Below are 26,104 nucleotides of genomic sequence, written 5' to 3' on the forward strand. Positions count from 1 at the left end.
ACGAAAATGGCGACCGGATCGACTCGCCCGGTCCGAAATCTGAAAACAGGGCGATTTCGTGGTAAGACTTAGTAACATAGAGGATTTAAGCAATTTTATTTAGACCTTTAGGAGTCGTATATTATTCATGATGTTATTTTCCTCTACAGTTCGACACGAAAGTGCTGAAGACGTTGTCATCAAACTGGATCACAGCAGAGGTGATTTTTTTTTTACTTTTTTCCCCATTATCAGACCTAATTTTTTTTATTGAAATCTGATAAGTAAACATTGGGACTGCAATCTAATTTTAATTCAAAGAATTAAATTTCTGTAGAAGATTATAGAATATGAATATCTAATTAAATTTCCATCAAAGTACACTGATTATTATTTATTTAGTCAAATAGTACAAACACAAAAAAATCACAAATGTGAAATTACTGTCAAATCTAGTGTCAACACAGTACTCATCAGTAACATCAGTACCTTACAAATTTTCATCATTCATTCAGTTGTTTTGATTTGTAATCACATTTGTATAAATAGATTATTTAGTTAATACATTGGAATTGAAAAGCACTAGCTCTTTTTATAAGTTTTAGAAATTTAGGTTAGGCCTATAGGACCTAGGCCTATTTATTTTAATATTTACAGATTACAGATCTACCAGGCAGCAGTCCAAACTAATACTATAGGCCCTAACTAATATTAATATTATTTATTTAACAAGGATATTTATTAGGAATATTAGGCCCAATGGCCTTTACTGCCCTATAGGTTACTAGCAATATATTATATTTAAACAAGCAAACATAGTTATAGTAAAAATTAAAATTTTTATCATGACATTGCATTTGGGCTCTTGGCAGAACATTATCAGTCATAAATCTATCTCTCAAGTGTACCAAGTATCAATGAGCCTATTTTTCATTCTTGTATGCCTAATGTTAATTCTTATATGCCTAAAAGCAAAAAATAATATGTTTGTATGTCCACATACATAAAAATAAACATAGTAGGCCTATAAGCAGTTTTTTTTAATATTGCTATGCTGGCAAAAACCTCAATATTATACATACTGTATTTCCCTACATGGGCATCTATATGAAAACCAAAATATTTAATTTAATTAATAATAGAATAATAATAGGCCAAATTCTTTTTTTTTTAAATTTCAATAGTTAATTTCCAAATATATTTCATGATTTTACTGGAAAATTACATAATTTTCAGATCCATGTGAAAATGTCAAAGAAATATTGAAGAATGTTGTTTCTCAATATGGTGTTCCTAGTAGCCGTAAAACAGCATATCTCAACAGTTTTGTTAAACTAATAAAACATATTGGTTATGATGGCAACCTAGGTATTGGCATACCAGACATCATGGCCTGGTATGTAAATTAGCTTTTATATTATTTTGTTTTAGCGATTTGTTGAACTTGATTCAAATTAGTTGATAGTTACAACTCAGAAATTCAGTATAATTTTGAAACATTATTTTTCTTCTTTTTTTTCAGCTTAGGCGCATGTCTTCTGAATGAAGCTAAGCAAGTTCGCACAGCAACATTGCGAGTTCTACGTTACTTATTGCCATTTGGGGATACTTTAGACACATTTTTACTCCTACATTTTGACTTTCTAGTGGCTAGGTATTTTAAATACAATTTATTACTTGAAATATTTCTAAATTTTAAAAAAAACTTCAAACTTCATAGTTTTAGCCCTTTATGTGTTTATATAACAATTTTTCTTTTAGATTATTTTTTTTAATGAAAATATCTATTAAAGTATTTAGGCAGATTAAATCATGTTGCCCTTTGAAGTTTTTTCCTCAGGATTTTGCATATTGTTTAAAATACTTTTTTCTTAGTTTAGTTAAATTGTATTTCAAATTTAACTTTTTTTTTGCAGGAGCTTAGATGTTTGTTTAGATAATGAAATTGAAAGAATTCATGCAATCAAGCTCATTAGACAGATAATCAAATCTGCACCTCTGAAATTTCCAAAATCTTTGCTGTATGTTATGGTATCTATTGGCAATGATGGTGCAAGTGAAAGAGACAGAATGGTCAGGGTGTCATTGGAAACCATATGTGAATTAGGTTTGTTATTCTTTTATTTAAATATTTTATAGACATTTGAGACCTCCCTTTTTTATATGTTTAAGAGGCATGGTCATTTTCTTCTTGATTTTAAATACTTTAGTATAATCACAATGTAGTGAAATCTTTAATGTCTCATTTACCTTTTCTGAATGTCAGCAAACAAGTTTAATTTAATTAAAACAGCTTAAAGAAACTTGCTTGTTTATTTCAAGTTTGATTTCCTTAATGTTGGGAGTATAGAATTCAAATAAGAATTTGCATTAAGTATGTCTCTGATTCTTTCACAGCTTTTACTAATGTTGATCTTGTTGCAAAATGTGGAGGGATTCAGACATTGATCTGGAACATTCTGGACTGTCATCAATATCCCAGACTAAATGAAGCTCTTACATCCACCATTATTTTCCTTCTCAATCATCCAAAGACTAGACACTACATTCGTCCACAGGTGGATTTAGAGGTTGGTTATATATTTAAAAAATAATGTGTCTTGCCTGTTAATAGTCAATCAGTGTTTTCGGTAGTTTTAGCTCATGAATAAGTTAAAATTTTTATCTTGCAGCGCTTACTGGCTCCTTTTACAGACAGTCATTTTCGCTACAGTGTTGAAGATGGGAGAAAGTTAGTATTTTTTTCAAATGATGACTAAAATGTGATACTTAAACAGTAATTATAAATTTCTGGTTGTGAGAATAAATTAATAGTGTAATCAGCTAGAATGTTGTAATAATCAGGCTAAATTATTTATGTATTTTTAGCGAAGAAAGAGATTCCAGGTTTATTGCAAGCAAAATGGCAGTTATTACTGTTATGCGATCGTGGCCAGGTAATTACATTTTTTTATTGACACTTGCCTAATGGCTGGATCTTAATTACATTTTTTCTCAAATTTCTGTTTAACTGTTTCATTAGCCTTATTTTTTTCACATTGGTCAAACTAGTCTAATTTATTGTAAGCATTACAAATGACCTTGTTTTGTTTTTCAGGGCTGATACGTTTATGTCACCCCGAAGGTTCTGGCATGCAGTCACTGATAGGAATATTATATCTTCCTTATGTAGAAATTAGGGTATGTATTTGTTTGTACTGGAATAAGATTTGAAATAAATTCTTTTTAATGAAACTGTATTTTCTTGTTGAGGGAATATTTGATTATTTTGTTGTATTTTCCCTGCAGAAATATGTTTTAGAAGTGATCTCAGATCTATTTCGTTTAACTCTTCCAAACTGGACAGAAGACTTTGCATCTGCTTTTCAAAGTGTTGGTGAGTTTTAACATATTACTTCATTTCATTGGAAGAATCAAACAAATTAGATACTTTTCCTTAATTTTCTCTACTCCACAATAGAAGTAATTTATCTCTATGTGTAAATTGTTTTGTGAACATTTACTTACTGTTGACACCAACAGATCCAAGTGAGATGAAGGATGTATGGAAGTTAACTGAAGGGTTTGTTGCTGAGGAGGGTAGAGCCATTTTACCCCACATCTCACAGACAAGGTTGGTACTACAAAAATTAGGTACTACTTACGAGAACCAGTTTCTTGGTTACAATTTGGTATTCTTTCATCAAAGATACATTAGTAAGCTAGTGATATAATAAATGACCAAAGTAATAACAGGCTATTTCTGTATTAAAATAAAAATGTTTTATTTTAGGCCAAACTTGATTGAGAATCATCTAGCTCTATTATTGTCTGCATTTTTTACTGCTGGACTTTGTGAGGTGAATTTATTTTTAAAAATTTGTGTGTGCCATTTGTGTTTATTGTCTAAACTATTAAAATACATCTTTAACTGCCTTAAAATAAATGGCTGTAATTTTTTTTCTTTTTTTTTTCATATTAAAGGCACTGATAGATGTTGTTATCACTAGTACTGGGGCCTTATTTAATAGAGCTGTTCTTTTGCTGGGAGAGTTGCTTCACATGGTAAGTTTGCTGCTTAATACAATTGAGAGGTCACTACCAATATTAACCATAGACATTAGATTTAATTTGTTTAGCATTAACAACTTAGCTACCTGCATATCTTACAGGCAAACAGCCTATTGCCGCAAGAATGTATGCACTATCATGAGTGTTTGCCTTCACTTATCTCAATTGCGTCATCCAGTGAAACAAACAAAGACAAAAGACAGTAAGTTGAAGACATATTTCTACACTTCTGTGGGTCCCAATTTGGTGCATTTGAGTTGTTTTTTTTCTTCTTTTTTTTGCATACTGACAAGTAAATCCAATTTTTTCAGTCAAGCCTACCAGGCTGTAATGTATCTGACACGCTTTCACAAAATGATGAAGCGAGGGCGGCGTCCTTGCAGTGTATTTTTAGATCAACTTTTGCAGCATGCTGGGAAAATGTCAGAGGTTACCAGCAAACATTGGCATCTGCGGCGTGAGAAGCTTTCTGAGTACTACTTCAAAAAGGTGATTAATTTTGTTTAGCTAGAAAACATTTTTGGTCATGCAGTATTTCAAAATTTTTGTTCAAAATTTTAATGAATTTCCAATTTTAAAAAGTTACTACTTACATTTTAGGTATCATGTGATGAAATGACAAACCAAGCTATTAGAGATTCCTATGTAGTTTCTACTAAATCTTATTCTGACTGGAACTGGTCAATTATTGCTGCAATGTTAAAGGTATTTAACTAACTTAGGATATAATGCTATTAAGGATTAATTTGTCAATTGTATTGAAAATTATTTTAGTAATAAGATTACATACAAGTTACATTAAGAGTTACTAAAGTTACTTATTTTTATTATCATCATTTTAGTGGCCAGATGACAAATTCAAAAAGCTGGATGACCAGAATCATCACAAGTAAGAAAGTCTTTAAGTATTCTATCTATAGAACATCAGGGATACTGTTTTTATATTTTCTAACATCTTTACTTTTTAACTGTACCAATTTGTATACATTTATTTCTGCAATTGTGTTTACGTTTAACAAACAAACTCTATTCCCAGATTCATCAAGCGTCTTCTACACTATTTCAAACCTGAAAATGACCTCTTTTCTAAGACAGATATTAATGATCCCAATGCTAGAAAAATGTGTGTTGCTGGATGTCATCTTATTGACTTCCTCTTATCATCTACTTCGGTAAAAGACATTTTTTTTTCTTTTAATAATCAAAGTAATGCCAATTATTTTTTTTCTCATGATAAAATTATGTTTAGTTAAATTTTATTTATGCCAATTGACAGTTTTTAAAATGGATGTAAGGAATAACTTTGTTGTTGTTGTTTTGTAGGATGATGTTGAAAAAATCATTACAGAACTGTTATCAGATATAGCAGAGAATTTAAAAGAGGTGAGACAAAAATAAATATAACTACTTAATATTTAGAAGTTTTAGTAAAGTTTAGATTTCAAAATAAACTGCCCAATTGTTTTGTTTTAAATGTAAAATTGAACAACTATTTTAGTAGAATTAATATTTTTAAACTCTCTGAACAGTTGACCAAACTGAATGTTCCTGTTGATGAAAATGCCATGTTTGGGTCAAAGCGTATACATGAGAAGCTGTGTAGATACTACTTTCTTTTTATTGGACGATTTTCTGCAACAAAAAAAGGCTGTGTTTATTTAGAGAAGACTGGGATAATACAGACGTAAGTATATTTTCTTCTTTTCTTAGCTATTCTGATACTGAAAATTTTAAAATTAGGATTTTGTTAAGGAAATTTAAGAAAACATAGTTATAAAGAATTACACAAAAAGCTGTTCTCTGTTTATTTAAATATGAAAATTTTATTTCAGCCTGTTAGAAATGATGTCACCTTCGACCAACATTATCTATGTCAAGTTAGCTATATCAGCTCTTAACTTTTCTATCGAGGGTTCAACAAGGCCTATTCTTTCTAAAGCACTAACAGCAACACAAGATGTAAGTGGTTAGCTCATTATTAGTTCACACCATGTCTAGATGCAACAAAACTATGCATTGGGCTTTCTTACTGATTATTATACATAGCAAAATACATGCAGTTGTTACTTTTAAAAAAAATTGTAGGTAACAAATTATTTAATTACTAGGTGTGTCGATTGTATGCAACCAAGATGCTGCGTGTGTTGATGAGAGCTGGGACAACAGGTTTCAGTCACTGGGGGATTGAACTTCTCATCACCCAGCTGTATGACCAGGAGAAGAGTATTGCCATGTCAGCCATTAATATTTTAGATGAAGCTTGTGATAATGAGGTATGGCACCCTGTTTTTTTTTTGTTTCGAAAAGATAATTTTTTTACAGCTCTTCATATGCATGTTTTTTTTTGTTTTTTTTTTAACTTCAATGTTTTATAAATGAAAATCACTTGTGACTTGTAAAATGTTGACTTGAATTCCAGGAAAACCTGAAGAGTTTAATTAAACTGCGCCCATCACTTTTACATTTGGGTGAAAAGGGTGTTATGCTACTGACAAGATTTGTGTCCACCATTCAAGGCTTTCGATCACTTAATGATGCCAACTTTATTTCTACACAACTAGAACAATGGCACAAGGTAAGATTTTTCTAGCTTTTCAAGTTTTTGAGTTACGTCTCGAGTTCGAATCCGGGTTCAAGTCAGTAGACCGTCCCTGAGTCCACCCAACTCTGATGGGTACCTAACTCACGTTAGGGAAAGTAAAGGCCGCTGGGCATAGGGCTGACCACACTATCTCTTCATTGCCGAGGTCACAGAAACAAGTGTACTCTACTTCACTTGACCCTATAGACCGTCAGGTTTGAAAAGGGATCTTTACTTTACTTTTACTAGTTTTTGAACTGCAAACAATTAGCTTTAATTTTTTAAACAATTTTCTGTATTATTTTTTTTTAAAGTCTGTCTATTTTGCAAGACCTGAACTGGATTGAATTTCTATAGAAATATATTCCTAGCTATTTTTCCACAGACTTTTAATGAACAGTATGTTGATATAGTGGAAGAAATGTTAAATGAAGCCTTGACAACATACGAAAAGACTTTTACTGGCTCATGTCCAAGGCGCTCTATACTTAAGTATGTTTTTTAATTCTATTACAGAACATAATGAAAATAATTTCTTAAAAAAAACATGTAATTTGCATTAATTATAATTATTTTTTTTAGAACTAGCGTGAATGTTATATTGTCCATTGTTACAGGGGACCTAAGAAAGATGTGTTTCTACCCACCCACCTCTATGGCCAGTTAACCATGCATGAAGAGGGTCTGGAATTTTTACACAAACAGGTATTCCTTTCATATATTATAAAATATATTCTAATAAGTACTTTCATGTTAAAATTTAGGGTATAAGAAATGCCTGCATCATCACTGCCATCACTCCTACTGGGGTATGGGTTGACTGCCAAAGATCTCCAGAGTCCTCTGTCCTGTGCCATTTTCTCAATCTGTCTCCAGGCAAAGCCCATCTTTGTGGTTTCAGCTTCAAATTCCGTTGCTAGGTGTTTCTAGGCCGACTTCTTGTGCGCTTTCCTTGTGGGTTCCACTTCTATGCCTGCCTGGTTGGTGTTCTGCGCAGTGTATGCCCTACCCAACTCCATCTTCTTTTCCTAATTTCTTCTTCAGAGGCTAATTGCCCTGTCAAAAAATTCCATTAACCAGATATTTAAATATTGAACTACTTAGATCTGTAACCTTCAATGTTGCTTAATGCTATTGTCCCATGTTTTTAAAAAAAAAAGAATTAATTTAATGAATGTAATTATTTTTCAGGAATGTATAGAAGAATATTTCAACTGCATCCTGAATCAGGTTCTGATGAACAGCAAAGATATTAAAACATTAAAAGTAGCACTGTGGGCAGTGGTGAGTTTAACTTAATTTATTTTGGTGCCTCTGACATAGGAGATTTACTTATACATGTGGTGTGTTCATCTAGCACATTTGGCTTTAGTACACTTGCTGGTGCCATTAGTTACATAGACTGATGTAGTGCTATTAGTTACATACACTAATGCAGTGTGTTGCTATTGCAGGGTCATATAGGTTTATCTTGTGAGGGACTAGCCTGGCTGGAGTCTAAGAATGTTATCCCAGAGATCATTCGATTGGCTGAGGAGAGTGGTGTTTTTTCCATCAGAGGGTAACCATGAGTTTGTGATTTATTTATTTACACTATCCTAACTTAAGAAATTATCTAATAGAAGCTTTTTTCACCTTTAAGAAAATCATTTTATTATTATTATGTTTTGCAACAGTACATCATACTTTGTGTTGGGGCTTATAGCCTGCACCCGTAAAGGAACTGATATACTGAATGAGTTAGGATGGGAATCCAGATGTCACACACGCAAGGTATGAATAATGACAAGGATAGTTGGTATTAAGTATACTTTTTGTAGGAAATATTATTTTAAATATTTTAAAAATTCACTATTGTTTTTAAAAGGCTTAATGTTTGTGTTTAGACATCTGCCATAAATTTTAGAGAAACGTATAATTTTTTTTAGTTTCTTTTAAAGTATTTAATCATTCCAAATGTAATTTTCCTTCATGAAATGCAAAGTTTTGTTATTTTCCAGGAAATGTTTCCTGTATTGGATCAAGATGGTTGGATGCATGGACCAATGGAAGAGGCTTTGTTTATAAGTGATAGGATAGCATCCAGTGTTGTCCACAGTGAGAGTAACCGCCTCTCTTCCATGGGGAGCATGGGCCTTTCTTTGATCCAGGAGGAAACGTTCATGCGGACCTCCACCATCTCCAGTAACTCTAAGCCATTTGGTGATATAGGCCTTAAGAACTCCAGAGATCCCTTGTTGAGACACTCAGCTGAAATAGGTTTTGGTCATGGTACTTTACCTCCGTACACCTCTCCCCCTAGCCTAACTGTGCCTAATGCTTCACGCAGCCAAAATTTGCCTTACGAATCAGAACAGTTTGTCAGGTTCCCATCTATGCCTGCTAGGTCAAGGTCAGAAAAAATCATTCCAAAAAAACAAGAACTTCGACCTCGTGCTCAAACAGGTGATAAAACAACGCTCTCTAACTCGCGTAGTGTTTCCTCTCACAAGTACGAGTCGGTACCATTAAACATAGACTCTGTCCATGTGGAGGACCTGACACCACGACCCTCCAGTGAAATGAATAAAGAGAGGAAATCTTCCTCCAGAGACTCCATTCAACTTTTGGCCTCGCCCATCGTCAAACTCAGGACTAGCTCTGACGAGGATTCCGCCATTCTCTCAGACAACTGTGATTCCCAGTCCAGTGATAACGCTCAAGTTGCAGGTGCTGCAACCAACCCAGGCTCATCCCAGAACGGCACTGTAGATTCTCTGGGCGCTGAAGATGCGACCAACAAACATATTTACACAGCCCACAACAATTCTAACAAAGACGTCGTCAGTTTTAAAATCGGCTCCGGCGGCTCTTCTCTGCTCAGTAACAAAGACAGCAGTAGTAGCGAGAGCTCGAACCGCAGTAAGAGTAGAGGAAGCAGTTTCAACACGACAGACACTAGCGGGGTTGGGTCCTGTGAATCTAACCCCACCCCAGCGCCTTGCTGTAATATATCCTCAGCCCTCACACCCATCCCAAGCTCATCTTCTCTTTCCACCCTTGCTCCACCTTCAGCGCTGGTTGAACAGCCACAGAAGGAATCTGTTCACCCTTCAGTGTTGCAGCGCAGCCTTTTTAAACTGTCTCGCATACCTAGCGCTAAAAGACGCTCTGCCTCCCCTGCACTGGGGATAGCAAATAATGGAGGTCAGACATTCACATCACAGAGGGATGTGTTGGGGTACGCTGCACTGAGGAACATCAAGCGCCAGAGGACCTACAGCTCTGAGGTGGATGGGGAAACATTGAATCATTTAGAGGCTCCAACATTGCACCGCACCATAAGCCAAGATTCTGAGCTTAGTGTGGAAAGTAACATGTGGCTAAGGTGAGGAATATAAATGTTTTTAAACTGCTTTTACTTTCATCAAAGTTTGAGCCTGATTTTCACTATTTCTACTCTTTTGGTGTTGAATGTTAAGGCATGTGTTTCCTAACCAAAGTCCAATTAGTCAAAAGATATTGAGATAAGCTTTGTACTGGACACAATCTAGTCATTGCCATGGTGATACATTAACTTCATCAATAAAAACAAAGCAGGGTGCATTTTGTTTTAAGTTTGTTTTTACATTATAATTATAGTAATTAAGTAATAAATAGTAAAAGTATTTATTTAAATACAGACATGATTCTTGTGATCTAAAAATGATTTTGTTTTTACCTGTATATCAGTATCAGAAGAAATGTGAGCAGTATATCATTACAAGATCAAGATGTGCCCTCTTCACCCATCTCCACCCTCAACAGAGCTGCCTTTAAACCATTATCTCCTGGTAATAGGTTTATTGGGATCACCCTACCTGTTGACATCAAAATGATTTTTGAGGTGAGAAAACTGATTGGGAAAATAAAATGTAAACATAACGTTGATGGGAGGTACCATGTATTATGCTTTGAGAGGAATTATTTTAAAATTCTTGAGCTGCTTTTCAAAATTGTGTTCTCATGCTGTTGAAATAATGTACATGTTTAACATGATACAGATACATTCATTTGTTAATTAATAAATGAGGTTCAGAAAATACAAGTTAAAGAAAAAAGTAAACTCAAAATTTTTTAGGATTAAATACTTATAATTATAAAAATATGTAGATTTTATAGAAAGAGGAGAAAATAAGCTGAATTAAACATCAATTTTGTTTACTTCATCCTATTTTATTTATACCAGGTTATAGAGGGTGAAGATAAAAGAACATCAACAGCTGCTGGCCTTAAATCTGTGATATCAGGAGAATCAGGTGGTAAGTCATTTATTGGAACGTATTTAACTGCTAACCTGAGAGTCTTGATTTCAAATCCGTGTTCATATCAGTGGAATGTCCCTGAGTCAATGAATCAGATGAATTCTACTTCATCTGCCCCATGTGTCTTGGGCACGAACAGGATTAAGAAGAAGATGATTAACACTAATGGGGATGGCATGGTCAATGGTAGTAGTTGCAACTGCTAACCTGAAAATCTCGAGATCCGTAGGACTTTCCTGAGCCCATCCAGCTCTGATCTGTACCTTACTAACACTTGTGAAACTAAGGTGGCTGGGCATAGTGCTGACCACGCTATTCTCTTGTATGCTGGGGTCATTGAAAAAGATTGGCAGCTTTCTACTGATCACCTTATCTTAGTAAATTAACTTAAATCTTGTATTGTTCAAAAACTGTCTTCCATTTAGAAATACTGAACATTTTAGAATTGCCTGCAAAATAATTGTTTAAAATATTTTTACCCTAAATATATATTTTTTGTTCTAGCGTTAGTTTTTAATATTATTTTATCTTATTCAGTATCATGATAATAGTATCATTTTTTCCCTTGTGATTTAGGTATTCCAATGTCAGTTCCACCCTTAAAGAAAGAAGTATCATTTGAACACAACAACGATATTTGCTTGCTTTGTAATAGGTACAGAACAAAGGTCATCTCCAGTTCCAATAGACGAGGTAGGATTATCTAATAAAAGTTCTGTGTGGATGTCCTGGTCATTCACTGTAGTTATTTAACTAGTTATTTGTATTCTACCAGTAAAGGTTAAATCTTTAGCTTGTCAACCTGAAACTAAATTTTTTTTTTTAAATTATGCTAAAGACAAAGCAATAGTGGAATCTGTTTAGTGAATTGTGTTAAAAAACTTGGATTCTATAGAAGTTATTTTTTGCTTGGTCCACCAGCCTAATCCCAACTCTGTTGGACACCTAACTCACATTAGGGAAAATAAAGGCGGCTGGGCATAGTGCTGACCACACTATCCCTTCAAATGCAGAGGTCAAAGAAACAGGTGAACTCTACTTCACTTGCCCTGAGACCATCAGGTTGGAAAAGGGAACTTCTTTTTACCACCCTAATATATAGTCCTTGTTTCAATATTAAAGTGCCCTCTGTGTCATTATGGAAGTACCAAATTACCCATATCTTTACAATTTAAAAAAAAGTGAGACCAAAATTAAATTCCACTGATGTATTTACAGCAAGCCTCTCTGGCACACAAGATGGAGTAGAAACTAAAGCTGAACATTCTCAGGGTTTATCAGAGTTCACAGGCAGCAGGGGAGGGAGCTTGAACGACCACTCATCCTCCGCAACTCCTGGCAGCCAGACAAGCAGCTCAAGTACACATGAATTAGGTACTTATATATGTGCTCATCTTGTCATGTATACACTATGTATGTCTTTTCAGAGCTTTTGTTCTAAAATTATCTAAATACCATTATATTAAATTCAAACTCTAGATTAAAAAATAAACTATCTCTATGTTATGTTGATACTAAATTCAATTTTTAATGGAGACGCTATTGACTAATATATTTTATAAAAATTTATTATTTTGACAGCCAAAAAGTTGACAGAAGACAGTGAAGAAGGGAGGGAACTTATCAGGCTAGAAGTGATGCGGCTGATTGTCAACCTTGGCAGCTCTGTTGGCTTGAAAGGTTCTGAGACTGGGTTATTGAGGTGAGTTCTTTCTAATCAGGGTTGTGACTTGACTTAGTCCTTTTTGCTCCTTATGGAACATAGGGCCTCCACCATTTCCTTCCATTTCGTCCATTCCCAGGCTATTAGATTCACAATCTCCCAAGATATCACTGTTGGCTTCAGTTCTTTGAGAAGACTCCGCCTCCAGGTCTTTCTTGGGCGCCCTCTATTCCGCTTTCCCTTGGGGTTCCACGCAAGCCTCAACAATCAGTGTTGTAGAGGCTAGCATGTTTTGCTCAGGGCTTCTAAGCTACATAATTGTCATATGTACTGTGGTAAACACACTTGTACTTTTATTCCAGCTTGAAGCAGCGCTTCCCCAAGTGTTTCCAGAGCGTTTGCTTCTACTCTGAAGTTTGCCATCTCTTGTCAACCTATTCATATCGCCTTCTTGCTAGAAGATTTATTCAAGAATTGTTTGATGAGTTGGACACTATAGGGGTATGTTTTAACTAAGCATTAATTATAGAAGTATTAGTACTATATTAATGAAAGGTTATTTCATGAAACAAATTAATTGGTACTATAGGGGTATGTTTTAACTAAGCATTAAGTATAGAAGTATTAATACTATATTAAATGAAAGGATATTTCATTAAACAAATTAGAATGTTGATTTGTATGCTAAAGATTATTTTATTCTGGCTTTTATGCAGGAATATCTTCTATTATTTAACATTTAGTTATTTTTGTTATGCTGATAATACATTTTTTAAATTGCATATTTTTTTTAAAATATGATAATCTTGAGATACTCTAATTATTAATCAATATTAAAATGAATGACTAAATTTTATAGAAACATTCCTGTAAACCTTTCATACAATTTTTCATGTATAGCTGATGGAAATTCCGTGCAAGTTTTTGGGTATTGAACTAGACACCAGTCCACACATGGCACCCATTAGGCAAGACAGCTTAGATGAATTTCAAGACTTCTCTTTTTCCTGATGCTTATTGAATGTTTATGGAGTTTTAGGCATAGTTAATGGCTTTTTTTTTTTAGCTTGATGAAGCTAGAATTATACACACAAAAAACGAGTCAAAAGAATGTGATTTTAAAAAAAAAGAATGTTTTGATGGTTGTTTCTACCTGCACTTAATTATCTATAAATATTGTATAGGATATAATGTACACCTGCGCCAGGTTTTCTTTTTGGGGGGATTTGTAAATATAAATTGGTAATGCGTATATTATAGAATGTTGTATTGGATTATCTTTGTAATGAAGTGCCATAGTTTTGTGTTATCCCTGACAAAAATATCTGAATCTAATACTTTACTAAATTACTATGATGCTTTGTTAAGGTACTGTAAATAATTATTAAATGTTAAGGTTAGACATGGTGTCAGTGCAGTCAGCTGGCCAAAATCAAAACAATGTGATGAGAGCAGTCATATTTATTTGTCTTGTCACTTGGAACTGATGTATTGGATTTAATAAACCAGAAAAGGTCTTTCAATGAAAAGTAATTATGTAACAATACCGTTATTTATTTATTTGTTTCAAGTTTTGAGAAAAGAATTTATCATTCAAGGATTTATTATTCAGATAAATTATTTGTCTCAATAATGTACAGTATTTTTTTTCCTATACACTAGAAACTTGTATATTTTGTTTTGATTTGTGTTTTTTTTAGAGATCATTTATGTAATGGCTACAGATGCCCAAACACAGTGTTATGTTTTAATGTATGGACTGCAGGTCCAACAGTTCTAATGTATAGAGTACAGACACACAAACACTGTTGTAACTTTTTCTGCATTGTGTGGCTCTCTGTATATGAAGTGTGTAGGCTACAGACACTACTAACACTGTTGCTAAGTCTTATTGTGGTCAGTTATAGCCCAGAGAATCTCTAGAGGCTTGTTCAGTAATGCAAACACACTATGAACCAGTTGTATGCATTCAGCTATTCTATTCAGTCAACTAACTGTAAGCTAATGCTCTCACAATATTACTGCGATTACACTTGTTGTAGTTTATCAAGACTAATGCCACTGCAACAAGTTACACCTCTGCTATTCTACATGTAACCCACCCCCCAAAAAATTAGTTGTTTGTGTCTCTGCATCTGTTTGTTTGGTTAGTCTTTAAGCACTATTTAAGGTTCATTTTAATTGTGCTGTTTCAGAATTTAGAAATTATGTAACTGTTATCATGTTTCTGTAGAATATTTGTCTGAAATATGATTTTGGATTTACTATCACACATCTGTTAACTAACATTTTTTTAGAAACATTCATCAATTCTTATGGGTTCCATTTATTTTTGAGTGGATCTCAAAATGATCGGAATGGCAAAAATATGGAGCGTAAAACATCAACTTAATTGGAGTTTGTTTATGGATTTTTTTTTACAAATAATACCACTAACTTTCGTAATTCAGTAAATATTTTTTGACACTGTTAAAGAGAAATTGCAGAGATAAGTCTGTAAACAAATGATATGCTAAATCAAGAATTATCTGTATCATTTATGTATACATTTCATCATGCATCTGCACAAACATTTCAATTTAACTTGTGAATGCAAAATTTCATCGCAGCACATTAAAGAATTAATGGTTGTCTACTTTCAACATCAAATACAGAAATTTGTCATTATTCCCTTTAACAGGCATTTAGATAATTTACATAGGATTTTAGATTGCATTATAAGTTTATAAATGTGTACTTTTTTTTATCATTAACATCTCACATAGCTACTTAAAGTTTGTTTGTGTAGAAATGAGAGTATATTATGTTGTATGCAACACTTTTTTTTCTGGTGAACTCACTGAAGCGCCACATTGTTTTTGTTATTTCTCTTGTACTGGGTTGAGTGTGTAATCATTTTTGCCACATCATTATTGCTTTAACTTTAGTTCTACTGTATTGGATAGAGTTCACCAGAAAAAGATATGAAAGTAATTAATAAGAAATTTTAAAAATCATCATTTTGAAATACATACTAAAATCACATTTGAATTTACCATGAATAATGAGTTTCTGCTACACTGTATTTATATTGTATGAATGTTGCCTTTAAAGAGCATTTTAGTGAGCCAATATGAATAATTTATGTAAAAATGTGTATATATACAAAGCTAATTAAACCTGTTTTAAGGTAATTTCCTTGTGATTAATTTAAGAACGAAAGATTTGTGTCCTCTATTCATTGACAATGTATTGTTGTTGTTGTATTCAAATGCGGGCTCACCTTATAAAGTTGACAATACTCTAGAGTTTACAGGACTTGTAAAAATCAAACTTTTGCTAATACAACGACTTAGAAGTATTTCATTTTTACATCTTGCACTAGTATATTGATCTGTTGAATAGTTACCTTTTTACACAATCACTTTGGAAATGTTAATATAAGTGAAAAAACTTCTTGGTAGTGTAACAAAATGAAATCACTCGGTAGTGTGGAATGACTCTTTCAATGACTCTTTGACAAGTTACGATGAAAACATTGAACTTAAATTTGAAACCAAGTACTGGCTCTATGAAGTATTTACTGGTTACATTTTTGGGATTAAAAAAATATTAAAATGTTCTCCTGTTGCAAATTTTAGAAATATGATCCTCTATTTTATCTGTGTAGCTTAATTTTTTTTATACTAAAAATAAAATAATGGACACACTTTGCATTCAGATTTTATGTCTGACTTAACCTATCTGTGTTCTTTAACTCAAAATTGATTTTGGATGTGCCTTATATAGTATTTATAAAAGTGTATAGATAACACAATTTCATCTTTGAATCAGTGAAACATCAAACTTTTTTTTTGTTAAGACGATCCAAAAAGAAATTTTTGTACAAATTTGATTTGTGCACTCCAATGCAGCATCATTTGTATTTATCAAATAATTTCCTTTTCTCTTTCTAATTCCAAGTGAATTTTTGTTATATTCATTAAAAATAGGTTGAATATTTGTTTAATTTTTAAACATCTTAACATCAATATTATTTCTTGAATTAAACAGCATTTTGCTAACTTACTTGCATGTAAGAGAAAAGTAATGTGGCTTAATATGGCCTATATTTTTTACTATACCTTAAACTTAAAACATTTTTTTTTTAAAATTTAGTTTGCTTGGATAAGAGAAGGGATTTGTTAAATACTTTGGTGGTCAAATGACAAAAATAAATAATCATTAGAAACTTAAAATTAAATAGAGGAAAGATTTTGATCTCATACTGTCACTGTCACTATGTATTCTCACTTGTTAATGTCCATAGTCTGCTGGTTGCTTGTTGAAGTATGAGCAACTGCAGTACAACTGTGTACACAATTTTAGGACAACTTGTTCCAATGTGTTTGTGGATGAATTTGACTGTATTTTACACTAGTGATTTATGCAGTATAAATATTTCTCAAAATACTGACTTGAGTTTAATTATTTTTATTATTCTAAAAAAAAAAAAATTTCAAGCAAATAATTTTTTTTCATACCTTACTGGCTAATCTTTTTAGACTGAGAATGATGGTCATTTGGACTGACCACTAGGTCAGTGTATTGGTTGATACTAATAGATCAATTAATCTGAGATGAAAACGCATCCGCATTTGGTTAGCCTATAATCTTCGGCTTTAAAAGTCAAGACCTTTTATTTGGAGCAGGAGAAGATCAAACATCAACAAATAACATCTTAAGAGGTGGTGTTTACTTTGAAAATAAAATCTAAGCAAAGATTACGATTTATTCAACATTGAAAATAAAAAAAAACATGCTCCATTTTAACATGTTTTTGTGGGTTCTCTTTTTTTCTACACAGTAAGGTTGCTTCTATCTGTAGGACCAGGATGCTGGCTTTCTACTGGCCCTACCCGCGCAGATCTTCCAGGAATTTACACTCTCCTGGTATAGCTCGGGGGGGGGGGTCATGCCAGGAGTTTACACTCCCGCTGGTATAGCTCTGGGGGTCATCTCAGCAGTGTTTCTTCAAGATTTTTTTCTCCGGGGGGGGGGGGGGGGGTGTAGACTTTTTTCGGGGGGGACGGGACACTGTTAAAAGTAACTATTTTCTATATAAATTTCATTTCGTTCGGGGGGGGGGGGGGGGCGGTAGACTTTTCATGCCAGGAGTTTTACACTGCCGCTTGTATAGCTCTGGGGGTCATGCCAGGAGTTTTACACTGCCGCTTGTATAGCTCTGGGGGTCATGCCAGGAGTTTTACACTGCCACTGGTATAGCTCTGGGTACTCGCTGCCAAGCCACGACAAGGCTCTAGCACCGGATGGCGGGATAGGGTGGTAAGGGGTTTCTAAAAATTAAGACGTCCGACTTTTGCAATTTAAAAAGGCATTTTAAAAAAAAAACGATTTTTAAGAGTTATCGTACATTTTCAATTATATTCTTCGTAAAGGGAAACAACCTCTGCACGAGCTGGTACAGCATCCTATGCTGAGTTCTGACAATCACAAGTGTTAGTTTGGCTCACCAGATGTTGATTAAAATTGACGGAAAACAAACGCACATCGACAGCAGATGCCCGTGATCAACTGAAGACAGAAGTTCCGCACCATTTATGCTTATACATCGCAGCGGTCTCAACACTCAGAGATACTCGGCAGTCTGGAGACATTCTAACGGTCGTCGTCTGCTCGCTGGCCTGACCTGGTGTCCACCGCTCTGAGTCTGATAACCCCTGCCTATCCGTGACAGAGGAAGTGACCGAAACCCTTGCGTTAAGGTGAACCACGCAGTGCAAATCTTGTACAGTTGAAGCTCGGATGTGAGAACATTCTGTTATGGGGTCGTCCACAAATGACGTCACTCTCGGTGGGGGGAGGGGGGGCAGATGGTGTGACGTCACACTTTGGCATTATAAAAAAGCAATGTTAGAAAACGAGTTTTAGCCGTTATTTTGCGTATTAGAAAATGGTTTTTAATAAATTTTAATAGGAATTTATTAAAATACTCTATGTTGACAGAGTTCAGACAAGATTTTGGAAAAATATCTATGTTTAAAAAAAATTCAACTGCAATTTTGAGGGGGGTTGTAGGCTGAGATATGACGTCATTTTAGGGGGGGGGGGGTGTCTGGCTTTTTGTGACGATGTGTGACGGAGGGGAGGAGGGAGGTAAAAATCGTCAAAAAAAAAGCGTGACGTCATTTATGGATGACCCCTATCCCATAAAATTCCTGTTTTCAGGATTAAATAGGGGCTCTCTCGAACGTCCGCGACCTCCCCCCCCCCTCCCACAATTAATTACTTTCTCGTATACAGTGTGTAGAGGAAGTATTGTAATCGTGCTGAATAATGAATATAAATTTTGACAGCTTGCGCCGTTTTGCACCCCCCTACCTTATCGTATACGACGGAATCTAAATGATGTATTGTTATCGTGCAAAAATCTAACTGGAGGTATTGACAAATTTTGAAGTTTTACTACTTTCCGGAGCAGGAAAAGTTTAAGATGCATTTCTATCCGTCTGTCTGTGTGTAAGAAAACGAGATAACTTGAGTAGGGCCCCCGTTTCAGTGAGGTTGGCGAAATTTCAAATCTAATTTGTGGTTTTACATCAGCTTTTGAGAGATTTCCGGAAACGGTACTTGCTATACTTCTTCTCAAAAGCCAATAACTAGAGTGTGGTTTTTACGTTGTATGCGCAGGTTTATTTCAACTTTTGAACGATTTTTGCTAACCCGGAGTGGTACTTTACTCTATTTCCTTGAAAAGACGATAACTTGAATATTGTTTCAATTTGCTATAAGAAATTTCATAAGTAAATATAAGATCTTATACTTGGACTATTTGCACATTTGTTTACGTTATGCCCGATTTTTTATTTTTAAAAAGTCACTTATAGGCCCTACCGCACAAAACTTTTCACGTAGTTCAAGAATTGATGACAATACACTGTAACTTAAAATGTGACTTGATTAGATGTTTAATTCATTTTTTAGAAATTAAAAAATGTTTTGTTTTTAAAGTACTAATTGTCCGCCATTATATCAGTGTTTCTTCCAGACATTTTTCTCGGGGGGGGGGGGGGGGGCACTTGAAATTTGGGGGGGGGGGCGGTAGACTTTCTTCGGGGACACCGGGGGGGGGGGCGGACACTGTATAAAGTATATATTTTCTATAAACATTTCATTTCGAAGAGATGCGTGGAATAAACTCTGCATTATACAAAGGTCTATATTATTTAATATGTATGTTCATGTGTGCGCAATTCTTTTTTTACTTGATTCTATTCTATTAAAAAAAATTCAAGTAGATGCAGTAGGAAGTAGGCCTATTTAACAATATGAATAAAAACATTTCTATAGCACGATTGCAAGTGAAGTGCTATGCCCCTTACTGTGATATCAGAATATATAAGAAAGTTTAAGGAAGATCACTTCCGCTTATATTATAGATTCTACATGTGATTTAATTTTAAACCAAATAATATCTTAAAAGAAAAATGTAAGCGGTGAAGCGAAACACAAAAAAAACGGAATTTCCCCTAGGTTGATCTGTGATCTCTCCGAGTTCGCTTGTCAGTACTCGGTGTGGACTCGGGAATAATCGTAACTTATTGTACTTCATAACTAACTTCCTGCTTTGTAGCCTACTACTATGCCAAAGGGAACTTCTTGAGTTGGCCTTTTGTTTTATTCACTGGGAAATATTAAAGGTAAGATATCAAATTTTAAAATACAATAGCAAGTTATATTCTGAGTAACTGATATTAAAACTAATTTGATAGCTCTAGAATCTAGATTTAGTGATCTAAATCTGGTGTAGCACTTAAAAAACGAACCCGCCTCATACCTCACTCAGTCAAATAATCTCAAATGTAGCAGATCATTGGTAATGGTAAAAACTCGTTTACTGACGTTTACCTGTCCTGTGAGCCTGTGTAACGTAGACTTTAGATCTCTTAGACTCTAGTTAGATGTAGATCTACATTCTATCTAGATATCTAATCTAGTATAATTTAGATCTGGTATTTTAAATGTTATTGTTTTACTGCTTCAGTGACTTACATAAAAATTATTAAAAATCCACCAAATGTGTGGAATTAGAGAATTGAGATTTTATTGAGAATAGGGCCTAAATCATTTTAATTTATTCTAAATAAATTTTGATGTACTCAAATCAAATGTAATGTGAAGTTCCCCAATTCAATAAACTAATTAGTAAAGTCAAAATTTCTATTTCTAGACTCTAGACAGTGAAAATACTGAAAGTCTACTAACTCGGCCTAAAGTAAAATTATGTTACAGTTTAAAAGTTTAATCATCTGACAATCATTTAATCATGGACATCAAGATGAAAATCCTTCCATCATTTTTGAATATTGGCTGAGTGTTACTGTTGTTAAAGTTTAAAGGCTATGACATTTCTAGATTTGAAAACCCTACTGTGTAGTAATTTTATGCAAAACTTTGCGATAAAATTATAGGCTTAGGCTACTTTTTAAAAACCACATGACATAGTTAACTAAGTCATGTAAACTATACAGATCTAGATCTACTGTTGTTCATTTTCAGTGACAAAGTGAAAACAACCAAATTGTAATTGATTTTTTTATGTTTAGTTACAGACAGTTCTAAGAACCAATACATCCATTTTGTTTTAAAGTCAGACAAAAACCAGATAATCAGGTTTTTGTAGCCTAACCATATTTATTTTAATAACATTCATTGTACCTACATACATGATGATTTTAAAAATATTTAATCATTAATTAGCGTTTCAACTAATATCTATATATAATTCTCTTCTGGGAGACGCTAGAAAACAAGCTGTAAGCGTGCTCCCTACCACCCCACGCCTACATGGTCTGGTGAGCTGTGCTTCACGCTAAATGTTTACATTCGTAAAGCCGGGTTTAGTGACGGCTATTAGGGGCAGATAATTTAGTTGAAATGATTTTAAACTTAGGGTAGGTAACTAAGAGGAGGCTGCTTTCACTGGAGGGGGGGTGTAGGGTAGGGGTTGCGGGAAAGGAGGGTGGGGGTAGTATCGATAGTGTTTTAAAGCAAATATTTTCAGGGGCAGCATTGGTACTGTCGAATTCACAAATTATGAATTACTGAAAAGTAGAAAATAAAACAACTAAATAGCGGCGTATGATATGCCGCGGGACGGCTCGTTGAGACTATTCTCGTTGGTGTCCATTAAAGGCCTACGATAAAGACTCTAGTGGAAATTCTTTTTAGTGAATTAAAGACCTAGACTACAATGTCATTACATGTTCTTGGGGCACATAGATCTAGAGTAAGACCTAGCCTATCGGCGCTAACCTTTGATTTTATGTCTGCAAGCAGCAAGGCCCATAAAATAATTATTAGCCTATCCTAGTTATTAATTTATAATAGGCCTAGGAGCTATAGTATATAAATAGGGCCTATGGTGTACAGGAACTATCTATAAGCAATAGTAATAGTATATATAAATAGGCCCTGTGGATCCTATCCTGGGCAGATGAGGCTTAATAGCTTGGGAAAGCACATCTAGGTGAGAAAACAAATCAATCAGGAGGGGAGCCCCTAATGCGATAGGGTTACCAACTCTGGTTTCCTTTTGGCAGCTCCTGTGACACTGCTGATTCCAAGATGAATGAATAGTATGCCTCATCTTTGGAAGCATCAGTTGTGTGGAGAAAGGGCCTTTTACATGACCAGTATCTGGCTCTTCTTTAACATACTTTCCAGGCCTTGCACAAACCATAATGATTCAATCATCTATCCGACTTAAGAGACATTCATTTATTTTATTTATGGACCCTATAATAGGCCTTTATATTAAAAATTAAAATAACAAGATTATGCGTGTAGAAGAGGCTGCATTTATAATGATTTAGTCAGGTTTATTTTATCATTAATATCATCTCTAAGAATACAATCCATTAATAATTAAAAATTTTGGTTAGCCGAATTTTTCTAGAAGATCTAGAAACCTAGTAGTAAAAGTAGTAGTAAAGTTCCCTGTTCAAACATGAGGGTCTATGGAGCAAGTGAAGTAGATTTCACTTATTTCTCTGACCTCAGCTTATGAAGGGATAGTGTGGTCAGCACTGTGCCCAGCTGTCTTAACTTTCCATTTGAGCTGGGTGGACTAAAGGGCTATCTACTGACAGAACTTGGATTTGAACTCAAGACTTTTGAGTTAGCAGACAAGAACTTGACAGCTAGGCCACACCCTCTCATAGTACCCTTTTTAAAAATTATTGTGTTCATCTATGAATCAAATCTACAGAAGCTACTAGTCTAACTGCATGTTACTTCTACATTGAAAAGTCATTAATTACACCACAGAATAATCTAGACCTAATCACTAAATCTAATACTTACTTAGGCTATTACTGATACTATGAAGGGTGATTAAAGCTACTGAAAGCAGCCCCAAACTCATCATACATACTAAACATACTAAGCTGTGAGTCGATACATTCTGAAAAATACTTTAAATTTTTGGGCCAAGTTGGTGGATTGTAGTGTTAATTTTTGTTAGAAGACAGTAAAAAATGTTAAGATTTGTATTATATATAGCTGTAATGTGGCACTTGCAAAATTATAAATGTGCGATTAGAAAAAAAAAAAAAAAACAAAAAAAAAACTGAAATTATGTAGTAAAACTCATTTTCCAACATTACTTTTTAAAATACAAAAGCGTGTTGTCACTCTTTCTGACCCTTCTGGTAACATTTTTAGTTTCTTTCAGGCATCACTAAGGTTTGTTGGGGGGGGGGGGTTCAGTGCAAATCATGTCCACGCCCACCCCCAATAATATAGGGTTTATATAGAAAATATATACTTTAACCAGTGCCCCCCCCCCTTTCCCAGAGAAAAATGTCTAAAAGAAACACGGTTTTAGAATATCATTAGTCCACTTAAGATGTGACTCCCCCCCCCCCCCTCCCCCATTGAGGAAAATGTATCCCATATTTTCCATACTAATGTCACTTCTTTTTTTATCATAATCATCACATTACAAACCAGACATTTTTTTAAGGAATTCTCTAGGGCAGGGGTTCCTAACCCTGTGCCCGCGGGCGCCATGGCGCTCGCCGAACGATTCGTATGTGCCCACCTCTCACTATTCGACAGAGACAGATTTTTTTCATAAACATTATTGAAAGGTTGAAGGGGGATGGAAATTGAAAGTTTGAGGGGGAGGGGGGTGCAAATCGAAAGTTTGAGGGGGGGGGGTGTGCAAATCGAAATTTTTGTCCCCGGGCGCCGGGAAGGGTCGCTACGCCTCTGGAAGGAGTTTGTCGATTTAAAATAAGTGGTGCCCGCCTCCCTACCGATATTTTAGAATGTGCTCTAGAATAAAAAAAGGTTGGAAACCCCTGCTCTAGGGAGTGTAAACACAGGGCATTTGCGCATTGGTTAGTTTTACATTTATATGTGTGCCACGTGACCTTTACGTCCGTAATCACACACCATTTGTCTAAAATTGTCGCAGAGGGCAGCACCCTCGCTCCCACCTCATTAGAAAAAAAAACACAACAAAAAAACAATGTATCCGGTTAAGTCACACACAAAAAAAGCTGTACATCTGGCAACACTGTCTTCTATCGTGTTCTGATAATTGTAATCATCGTGCCGTCCTGACATTGGCGAGGCTTTTTATTTTATCAAAGTTCAGCGAGTTTCGGGCCTTTCCAGGACCGGAGGGTTATGGTTACATATGGTAAAGGTCGGCTCCATAGAAGAAGTTTACCTGGCACCATTGAGTAAAGTTTGGCACACTAGGTAGAGTATGCCTCGTACCATTGGCTGGTATGAAACCATAAGGTACCATTCGACAATATTATATTATAGAGGCAGTGCCTAGTCCTTTTTTTTTCCATGTGGAGCATAGGGCCGCAATCAATTTTTTTCCATTCCACCCGGTCCAATGCTGTGTTTTGCATTGCAGCTTATAGATCTAGATCAAGGTTTGAATGTTTTTAAAAATGAAATGTAGCCGATTTGAGGACTGACTAATGATGACATACACACTGTATCACCGTGTTGCGGTTGGTTAAAATTATGTATCCAGCAACAGATGGGGTAAAGCCCACCTCTGGAGCTTTTTTTCAGTAAACGGTATCTTTTATAGGTAATGTCGGTGGGTCAGTCCAAATATGTCCAAGTACGAATCGGGGCGGCTGTATACACTGTATTGTAACGATGCAGTGCTGTGGACGTGTGTTGCTACACACTTGCCTGTGTTGTTACGACGTGCGATTGTACGTACAACCAGCAATACTCTTTCTTATTCTTTTGTTATGTGCCATCTAATCAGATGGAAAATAAACTCTGCTTCACCTACGATACGTATGTTTTAAAAGTCGGTATTTTTAACGCAGCTATATTTAAAGCACATTTTGCCCCCCCCCCCCCCCCCCCGCCATCTAGTTGAGGACATAAACTCTATTTCACACACAAAGCGTAGCACACAACGGTCGTATAGTTTTTGTTAAGTCGGTATTTGTACCGCCGCAACATTTGAAGGAAACCGTTGCTCATTCTTATTTTTTTATTTCCGCGCCCTCTATTCGGGGGGGGGGGGGGGGGGCATAAACTCTACTTCACCTACGAAAAGCACCCCCTCAGCGGCCGTAAATGTCCGTTAAGTCGGTATTTGTAACGCCCGCGTTGTGTAATGTTAGCGAGGTTCACCCCAACACCGCGGCTGAAAAGAGAAGTTTAAACATTGCACTAGGCCGGTGTACTAGGAACTAGATTGTGGGACACACGTTTCGCTACTCAGTCATCAGAGGAGGTAATCATGAAAAAAAGTGGTCATTGACGTCATAGTCAGGTCTAATGACTGTTTTGGGTTGTTAGTGCCGTGGGGCGGTGACTCTCCTAAACCTAGGGTGACCGGAAAGATGCGCAACGGAAAACTGCGCATAGGCTTTTGTTTTCTTAAACCGAGCATTATAGACCTGAACAAAGATGTACATTGTAGCATAATAAAAACACTTTTTTCCACGAAATATGACAAAATTAAAGCGTGATAGTATAATTAGTTGGTATTTGCGCATTTTTCTGTTTGCGCAGTTTTCCGTTAGCGGGGTTTTTTTTGGGGGGGGGGGGGGGGGGGGGGACCTCTTCTAGACTGTATAAGGGCGTACGTTTAAAAAAACAAAAACTTAATGTAACGATAATCCCGTATAAAAAAACAGATCAACCATTTCAGGACGACCGTCTCTAGGGTATAACACACGGCCGTAGACAATACATTTTAGTTTTAGCAACATAATTTTGTCTTGACGCATGTTTGCAGAGGCGTAGCGACGCTTCTCGACGCCCGGGGACAAACTTTCGATTTGCACCCCCCTCAAGATTTCGATTTGCACCTCCCCTCAAACTTTCGATTTGCACCCCCTCAACCTTTCAATTTATTTTTCCAACCCATTTTGGCGCCCCCAGCGGCGCCCGGGGACATGTTTCCCCCCGCCCCCCCCCTCGCTACGCCTCTGCATGTTTGTGGATGTCGGGTGCATCACATCTCCAGGTGTTACCTACGTCGACCGGACGGTCTAGCCATTAGACACTATG

The 26,104-nt window shown here is 35.3% G+C and overlaps 2 protein-coding genes across 2 annotated transcripts in view; both read left to right on the top strand.

The window, feature by feature from the left end:
* LOC131957779 (rapamycin-insensitive companion of mTOR) lies at nt 1–16,985 on the top strand. Its single transcript, XM_059322556.1, has 36 exons — nt 1–61; nt 150–200; nt 1,216–1,375; nt 1,502–1,633; nt 1,896–2,086; nt 2,377–2,549; nt 2,652–2,710; nt 2,848–2,915; nt 3,077–3,159; nt 3,268–3,355; nt 3,502–3,592; nt 3,752–3,818; nt 3,943–4,023; nt 4,131–4,231; nt 4,341–4,518; nt 4,630–4,734; nt 4,872–4,918; nt 5,066–5,201; nt 5,353–5,412; nt 5,559–5,713; nt 5,862–5,988; nt 6,138–6,302; nt 6,449–6,604; nt 6,996–7,102; nt 7,228–7,315; nt 7,802–7,894; nt 8,065–8,171; nt 8,287–8,383; nt 8,611–9,977; nt 10,322–10,475; nt 10,818–10,890; nt 11,470–11,586; nt 12,112–12,267; nt 12,475–12,595; nt 12,919–13,057; nt 13,457–16,985. The coding sequence occupies exons 1-36, from the start codon at nt 7–9 to the stop codon at nt 13,565–13,567; spliced, it is 5,259 nt and encodes a 1,752-aa protein (XP_059178539.1). The 5' UTR covers nt 1–6; the 3' UTR covers nt 13,568–16,985.
* A 3,132-nt stretch (nt 16,986–20,117) lies between these two features.
* The window catches only part of LOC131957777 (tyrosine-protein kinase SRK2), a 30,264-nt gene continuing 24,277 nt past the window's right edge, over nt 20,118–26,104 (top strand). Inside the window, exon 1 of the mRNA XM_059322550.1 lies at nt 20,118–20,235. The gene's annotated coding sequence lies outside the window, so the exon portion shown is untranslated. The remainder of the gene's footprint in view (nt 20,236–26,104) is intronic.

Source organism: Physella acuta, unplaced genomic scaffold, assembly GCF_028476545.2.
Source record: "Physella acuta isolate Inbredline_101_S28 unplaced genomic scaffold, ASM2847654v3 ptg001265l, whole genome shotgun sequence".
NCBI lineage: Eukaryota > Metazoa > Mollusca > Gastropoda > Physidae > Physella > Physella acuta.

What these genes read in the sequence shown, in the direction of transcription:
- LOC131957779 (XM_059322556.1), top strand. Translation starts at nt 7, where the DNA reads ATGGCGACCGGATCGACTCGCCCGGTCCGAAATCTGAAAACAGGGCGA. An exon ending in TCCTCTTATCATCTACTTCG is followed by an intron (nt 5,202 to 5,352) that starts GTAAAAGACATT and finishes GTTGTTTTGTAG; the next exon opens with GATGATGTTGAAAAAATCAT. An exon ending in ATGAGTTGGACACTATAGGG is followed by an intron (nt 13,058 to 13,456) that starts GTATGTTTTAAC and finishes TTTCATGTATAG; the next exon opens with CTGATGGAAATTCCGTGCAA.